Source organism: Protopterus annectens, chromosome 10.part0, assembly GCF_019279795.1.
Source record: "Protopterus annectens isolate FY-2018-M chromosome 10.part0, PAN1.0, whole genome shotgun sequence".
NCBI classification, from domain to species: Eukaryota; Metazoa; Chordata; order Ceratodontiformes; family Protopteridae; genus Protopterus; species Protopterus annectens.
The window spans coordinates 404,474,063-404,482,566 of NC_056744.1; the positions used below are offsets into that span (position 1 = coordinate 404,474,063).

Here is an 8,504-nt window from a genome sequence, read left to right on the forward strand (position 1 = left end):
TGACGCCTTGTATGTGATACCACTTACGAAAAGAGCTGTGCTACATTCTACACCCATGCCTATGGAATATAAGGGAAGAACTCCAAAGAACTTTCTTTTCTGGATAACACATAAAGAGCAAACTCTCAGTTAACTGGCACCCATGGGGATTGGTAGATGCCAGATAACTGTAGTTTCTGGTTGCTTGAGAGTTACTATTAAAAATAGGTCTGACTAATACTGCACACTGTATTATTTGTTTGGTTTGACTTGTTTTCAGGTTTGTGAGAGAGGGAATCTATTCCTATCTTCCTTTTTAAAACTCCTTCGATTTTTTTTTTTTTCTGGTTTCTTGAGAGCACCGGTTGCTTGAATTCCAGTTAACTGAGAGTTTACTGTATAGGCAAATAGGTATAGAGTCGATACATAGACATACATGTGTTAGCTAGAAGTTAATTCCCTCCAGAAAGGAAAGCCCTCTCAATGGGATGAAAAGGGGTTCGGCCTCCATTCAAAATGAATGGTTTAAGAAGTCAAATGTTTTGCAATTCTGCATATTTGGTATTGTGACACTCAAAACAAAGCTACCCTAAGGCCTCAAACAAGCTTTTATAAATTACAAAATTATCCCCTACCTCTATATACACCAAGTCCTGGGCGAGCTGCAAGCCAGTAGGACCAGTGTTTTTGCTGCTTTCTGACCAGTGCCCCTACCAGAGATTTGAATGTACCCCATTATAATCAGGAAATATTACTATGAGAGGCTAAAGTAACTTATAAAACATATTGTGACATTATATTTGATAACGCTGGCATTTTTTTTTCATTGACACTACCCTAAAGCATCCAACAGACTTTACATTTGGGATAAAAAAATCACTTATACCTCCTGGAAAAAGAATGAATTTCAAAATGTATAGGCATTCTAAGAAACATAATTATCTAGTTCTGAGGACTCTGATCCACAGAATATTTATACTACTTTGGTGTGAATATAATTGAGACAAATGGACCTCACTACTGTATGCCTTTCAGTTCTTTGTAAGTTAGGTTAATATCTCCTGGTAACATTTTCTGTTTTTAAAGGGGTATGTTCAAATCTTTGCTAGAAACACTGGTCAGAAAAAAGCAAAAACACTGATCTTAGGAGCTCCCTGTTCACCTTGGACTTGGTGTTTATAAATGTAGGAGATGAAAGGGCAAAATCATCCCAACGATGGTAAAGTGGGGTTCAGCCTCTCTTTAAAGTAAATAACTGAGATAAGTGAGGCCCATCACTGTATGCCTTTCAGTTCAACACTCATTTCTGTGGAATGTGACTTCAAAAGACCCTTAAATATACCATTTGGCAGATTAAAAGCATACTATATGGCTTTTGATCTGGCAAGGTATAAGAGCATATGATTCAGTCTCTGAGTTGTTAATGAGCTGCTTTTTACCCAAGGTACAGGGTTTGATTCTTTCTGCTTCATTTGTCTACTGTGTGACTTTCAGTGAGTCATCAAACCAGAGAGTGCTTCAGGGTCACCCCTAAAAAAAGAGCAATAGGCTAATTACCCATTAACAAATGTCGAAAAAAGGCTTGAAGGACTCCATATTATAGTGAAAAGCAGTTGCACTACCAATCTCATCTTAAATAGTCTCTCAATCATGATGGTGGTGATGCTGAATTTTTAGCTTACATTAAGTGACCTAATAACATATGCCTTAATGGGTGCATGATTATGGCTGCACTCATAGTTGAGATTACTGTACCTTGTCCCGTTATTACGGTATGATTAGACGGGTGATGCACGTTAGAGCAGTTCCTTCTTATCCCTCTGTCCTTCCTCTCCTCCTTCCCCAGTCAGTAAGCCAGAAAGAATTTTAGTGTATATTAAGATTCCAGAAAATTTGTAGTTAGTATCTCTCAAATTGTGTATTTGATTTCAATAAAAATATTTGGCATAATTAAAAAAATGAAACATGAATATTTTGTTTAAACAATTGTTTTTCTATGTTTTGTTTTTTGGGAGGGATTTTGCTGATTTTTGTTTGATTGTGCTGATTTAGCTTGTTACAAATTTCTTTAAACTAAATGAAAGTCTACAAAGAAAACTCAAGAAACAAAATAGTGTATTTGGAATCAAAGATTTTATTGTGCAACTAAAGGAGAAACAACCTTAGTCACAAATGATTCGGGGATTCCAGTGAGAGAATGCACCTATTATATAGCTGTCAGAGTGCCATTGAAATAAAAGCTTTTATTATTTCACAGCAACAAATGGGTTCACCTTTTCAGACATAATCATTGGTGATATGAGACAACTTAACAAAACAGAATCCACAAATTATGTTTAACTGTCAACAGGTCATCACATTCATAATTTGCTAAAATAGGCAGAAAAATTGTTGCCCTTCTTTTATTTTGGTCACATTGGTATGTTTTTATTTTAATGAGAATGGGGAGGGTTAGCTCCAAATATGTTAGGAGTTTCTAGTGGCAATTTTGTTTCATTTAAAATAATTATGTAGTATATGGAGTGTGATGATTAGCTCTGATATCTGGAAAAATACAAATCAATTAAATGCTTCTTTAGTGCAAGACTCAGTCTCAACAATTGATAGCACCCCTGACTTCACGTGTTAAGCTCAGGTATTGAGTTACACAGTTAAACCTGCCAGTACTAGCCAGCAAACAACACAGGCAAAATAAAAGCATCCATCTTCTGACTGCTGTTTCTGCAAGTAATCTGTCCCTAGCTTTCTTTGTAAAATAAGAAAATGTGTATGCTGTCTTTCTAAATGTCATCACTAAGTATTTGCCACTTTGAAAGCTGGAAAAACTCTAGGCATTATTTTTTTTTTTTGTAACAGGTAGTACATGTAGTAGTTAAAACTCCATGCACTACAAAGAATTATGATCCACTCTGCAATCATAACATATTATTGTGTGTTATATAAAACACAAAAAAGACAGTTTTTAATTGCTTTGTTGTTTAATTAATTGTTTGATTGATGTGACTTAAATCACTGGACGTTGCTTAATTTATGCTGGGTTTAAATAGTGGTTGTGTTAGTAGTTGTTTTATGGTCTGATGAAGCTGAATAGTGAAAGTGCTTACCTCTTGTCGACTACAATAAAGGAGTTTTATATGGTTTCATATCCAGATGGATTTTTTTGTGCCTGCATTTTGCCTACAATCTGAACTTTAATTCCAAAAGTCTTATTTTGTGAGTTCTCGTCTGGACATTGGAACTTGCATATGCCTGGCTCTGTCCGTTGCTAGTGTTTATTTTCTTGGTTCATTTATCTTTATTTTAGCAACGGAGGACTTACCACCTGGTTTCCACTACTTTGTTTTTATTTTCATTGCTGCAAAAAAAAAAAAACTGCTCAAAAATAAAACTTCAGGTTTCAGGAGCTAAAAAACGAATCCCAGTCGAGCATCGACAACAAATCTTTTAATTTATAACCACTGTAAAATGTTAAAAAACAGTACATCAAGCGCTTTCATCTCTGCTTATTCAGAGACTTTTTCAAGATAAAATAAACGTTGATTAAACACATCTTAAATCAGCATCATGTCCCACCCCAAGACAGCAGCCTATCAGAATCATAAAATAATAATTAATAATTAATTAATCTCGCAAATTTTTATAGTAACAAAAGCATAAAAATAGTATAAACACTGGCCAACATACCTAAAAGATCCAACAATGAGCAGACAACTGCAAATATCACTTGTATATATACACACCCCATCATAAGGGGTTCCTTTAAAAAAATCTAGACTAAAAAAAAAATTATATATATATATATATATATATATATATATATATATATATATATATATACATTCACCCTTCTTTTTCCACACAAAAAATGCTTAAAATCAACCATCCATTAAATGTCAGTATAAGAATACACTTGTCCTATAAATTACACACAAATATATATATATATATATATATATATATATATATATATATATATATATATATCCGTATGTATTTTATACCAACAAAATAAAATAAAATAATATAATTGATCGGTCACCACATAACTACCTATTTAACAACTCTAAAAATATATAATTATATAAATATGTAAATATCCAAAACACCAAATCTAAGCAGCTAGATATCATCAATTCTAACTTTTGCCTTTACCTCTCTAATGCCCTCAATTTCAAAAAACATGTTAAAGAAAAAAACATCATAATTAATTATTAATAAATTTTTCTGATTCTGATAGGCTGCTGTCTTGGGGTGGGACATGATGCTGATTCTATTTAAAATGTGTTTAATCAACGTTTATTTTATCTTGAAAAAGTCTCTGAATAAGCAGAGATGAAAGCATTTCATGTACTGTCTTTTAACATTTTACACTGGTTATAATAAATTAAAAGATATGTATTCAATTCTCGACTGAGATTCGTTTTTTAGCTCCTGAAACCTGAAGTTTTATTTTTGAACATTACTGTGTGTTCTTGCCATGGACGCTTCACTCCTGAGGTGCGTTTCTTGGCATCCATGTCTCCAACGCATAATAAGTTGGTTATGATTGGCGACCTAATCATAATCCTGTATGTAGCGTACATTGTAGCTGGGTCACTGTATTGCAGCAGACTGGGATATCTGTGATCTGTTGCTGAGAAAACACAATTTAATAAGTTTTACTCAACTTTCTCTAATTTGATTACAATGCATGTCTTTGATAATTTTCTATTTTGATGCAGCAATATGATTGACAGCTCCAGCTGTGTATACTAATTCTTATACTTACATTTTTCTAGGAATATTTCAGTCTGATTGTACATCCAGCTTGGATAGCGTGATAGAAAAAAAAAAGTCATGGTACAGTGGACATTGCTTGGAAAAGTTATCCATTTGCTGTTTTTCGTATTTTTCCAGCACAAGTATTTGCATGCAGAGAAGATGCAAGGAACAGAACATTTGGTTAACTGTTCTACTAAAGGAATGTTGAATGTTACAAGCTGCAATATTACAATGGAAACAGAAATATTGGACTTGTCATTTAACAAAATTCGGCAAATTCACAACAAGGATTTTGCAGGACTAATAAAACTGAAAAAATTACTTTTACAGTTTAATCAGATCTGGACTATAGATAATGATGCATTCCATGATCTTTCTGAGCTGGAATATCTTGATATTTCAAATAACATGTTGCTTAACATTACGTCTTTGCCTTTCCATAATTTGATGCACCTGAAACACTTAGACGTGACTAGAAATGCATATCAAGAACTCCAGCTTGGTGTCCAGTTTGCAGATTTAAAGGAACTAGAGACATTATATATTGGAAATTGTCAAATTACTTCATTTAGAAGAAACGACTTGCATACACTTCAGACTGTGCCTCTGAAGCATGTTGTTCGCATTACTGGAGTATTACTATATTATGAACCTTTGGCACTGAAAATATTTAAGAATTTAGAAACTCTTACTTTAGAATTCAACTCATGCAAAAATGAGGATCTGTTATTATGTTTGTTCCAAGATGTCTCAAATAGCTCTAAAAAACTGGAAATAAGAAATGCTAACTTGAGTGGAGGAGAAAAAGTATACAACATATTCTTTCCCTTCAGATATTCACATATTAATGGTCTAGTTTTCCAGAATGTTACTATGAATGATAAATCAGTGACTTCATTACTTAATGCTGTTGCTCAGTCCGATATAAAAGAATTAACTGTACACACGGTTAAATTTAATGGGATTGGATACTGGAATATTAAGATGGAACCATTTCAGAAAATAACATTGCAAAAGTTTATTGTAGAAGATATAGACAACCCCAACTTTTTCAAGTTTTACTCTCTGGGCTATATGAGTAATTTCTTCACACAACTCACTGAGCTATCCCTAGTGAAGACAAGTGTGTTCTTTTTCCCTTGTGAAATCTCTCAGGCAATGGTTAATTTGGTACATCTGAATTTAGCAAACAATTTACTGAATGAATATTTACTATTTCCTGGGTGCTCCCAGCCATTCCCGTTACTTCAAACATTAAATGTAAATAATAATAAGTTTGTCAACCTTCAGAAACTAAGTGAATTTACATATCACATGACAAACCTGAGCATGCTGAATGCAGATTTCAATGCCAACGTGGTAAGTTCAGGAAGTGTCTGTAATTGGACTATAAGCCTAAAGCATCTGACCTTAAGAAAAAATGATCTCTCAAACGATGTGTTTGCCTGTCTCCCATTATATGTAGAATATCTAGACCTCAGTTTTAATCATATCAGCCAGTTATACAACCTTGAGAAGCTAACATTTTTGAAAGAACTTCGATTGACAGAAAACAGTCTTGCATCTCTCTCACAACTTCATACATTGCCTTCTCTAAAAATTTTACATATTGACCGAAATGAAATAAATAAAATAAATGTGGATGAGTTTAAATCCTTCAATGTTAAAGAACTAAATGCTGCAAATAACCCTTATGTGTGTGACTGTGAAACAAAGACCCTATCAGAGCTGTTTAATAGTTCTACAACAGTAATTGTGAACTGGCCAAATGAATATAAATGTCAGAACATGGAAGAGGCTGAACTAATTTCTTTACAATTTTCTCTTATACAATGCAATCCTGTTTTAGGTATTAGCATCACTGTAGCTTGCACTCTGCTTGTACTAATTGTCATTGTGTTGTTGTTTATAAAATATAATGGGCCGTGGTATGTACATACTCTGTATCTTTGGATCAGAGCCAAAAAGGCAAAAAATCTAGACCTTGTAGAAAAAAACTTAGAGTACCATGCGTTCATATCCTATAGTGAGTTTGATTCCTCGTGGGTAAAAGACAATCTTGTCTTACAACTAGAAGATAATGATCCTCCATACCAGGTCTGTATTCATGAACGAGACTTTAAACCCGGAAAACCAATTATCACAAATATTATTGACTGCATCTCGAAAAGCTACAAGACGGTTTTTGTCCTGTCACAACATTTTGTGCAAAGTGAATGGTGCCACTATGAATTTTTCTTTGCCCATCATCAGCTTTTTGAAGAAAAGAAAGATTCCCTTATTCTTCTCCTTCTGGAACCTATTCCTGCCGATTCCATACCCAATAGGCTTTGTAAGTTACGGAAACTGATGAACAAGAATACATATTTGGAGTGGCCACAGGACAAACCTCGGCAGTCTGTTTTCTGGAAAAGGTTAAAAGCTGTCCTGGATATTGAGTTCAAAGCAAACAGTGTACTGGAACATGACTGTGAAAGTAACAGATCCGTAAGAATGGGAAAGGTAAAAAAACATTATGTACAAATGACAGAGGAAGCACCATGCTAGTAGAACAAATTTGATTTGCTTTTTTGTTTAATGACTTTCATTTTTTTCTCCATAAAATCATGCCAGTCAAAACAAAACATACTATGATTTATGTCAGTAAAGCATGCAAAGATAATATTACAAAATCAAGAAGATTAACATTATAAAGAGCCTTTTCCAGCCATATTATGAGACACATCTGTTCATGTAGTCATGTCCTTTTTAATTTATCTTGTGTACAACAGGCAGAAACTGTGCGATTCTACTCGCCACTCTGGGGGGGGGGGTTACATGTTAACCAGAAGACAGCAGTCTTATTGCAGGGGTACATACAGCAACGCTTTCAACAGAATAAATAATCATAAAACATGAGCAACACAACCAGAATTATAGACAATGGCTGGCGACTGAGTGACAGAATATAAAAATGTGATTAGTAGTTGACACATTTCAGCTATATATAGTATCCAAGTTCCAACATGGCCATATAGGATTAATGCTATGAGCTGCCTTAGTTTGATTCTATTAATCTGTACTTGTAAACAGTGTGATTTTCATTGACATTTAATGCGACAATGTTAGCAGATAACCAGGGAAAATAACTATTTATGTTTAGTGGTCTTATCTGGAGAACAAATAAACAATCAAGCATACAAACAAACAAATAAATAAATACAAGTACAAGATAGTACTTTCACTACTGTAACACTCCTGCTTACAATAGTTTTCCCTATACATAGTCATAATGTTCACATATAAGCTAGATTTATAGATCATATTTTAAATGTGATTTAAATACAGTTTCATTTTAATACAAGTGCATTATACCTTATTACAGGTTTGTGTAACTCTTTTACAGCTTTACTGGTATAATGAAATCATGTGATATTCCACTTACCTTCATATTCTCCAGGCTGGTCACTTAAGACACACTATGCCATTGCAGGCTAGGAGAATAATGACACCATTTATAAATTAAACCTCCTTAGCTTTACAGGGGGTGCCCAACTTGTCAAAGTGTGCAGTGCCCTAGTAAGTGCCTGTAGCTGTCACTGAGCCATCAGTATTGCAGAACCATGCTCTATAACATGGACCCCAGCAACTGAGGTGTACAACTTCACTGATCTAGCACCATTGTAACTGCTTTCTTCATTGTCATATCTATGTGAAATCCAATGAGGTGGTTGATTGTGTGCCTTACCTGGCAAATTTTAATGTGGAGGCTAGAAGTAAGGTCA

At 34.1% G+C, this 8,504-nt stretch overlaps 1 protein-coding gene across 1 annotated transcript; it reads left to right on the forward strand.

Annotated features, from left to right (window-relative positions):
• The first annotated feature begins 4,815 nt into the window (after positions 1-4,815).
• LOC122814164 (toll-like receptor 2 type-2) lies at positions 4,816-7,909 on the forward strand. Its single transcript, XM_044086776.1, has one exon. It carries the CDS (start codon positions 4,816-4,818, stop codon positions 7,285-7,287), a length of 2,472 nt encoding a protein of 823 aa, XP_043942711.1. The 3' UTR covers positions 7,288-7,909.
• Positions 7,910-8,504: the final 595 nt, after the last annotated feature.

What these genes read in the sequence shown, in the direction of transcription:
- LOC122814164 (XM_044086776.1), top strand. Translation starts at nt 4,816, where the DNA reads ATGGTACAGTGGACATTGCTTGGAAAAGTTATCCATTTGCTGTTTTTC.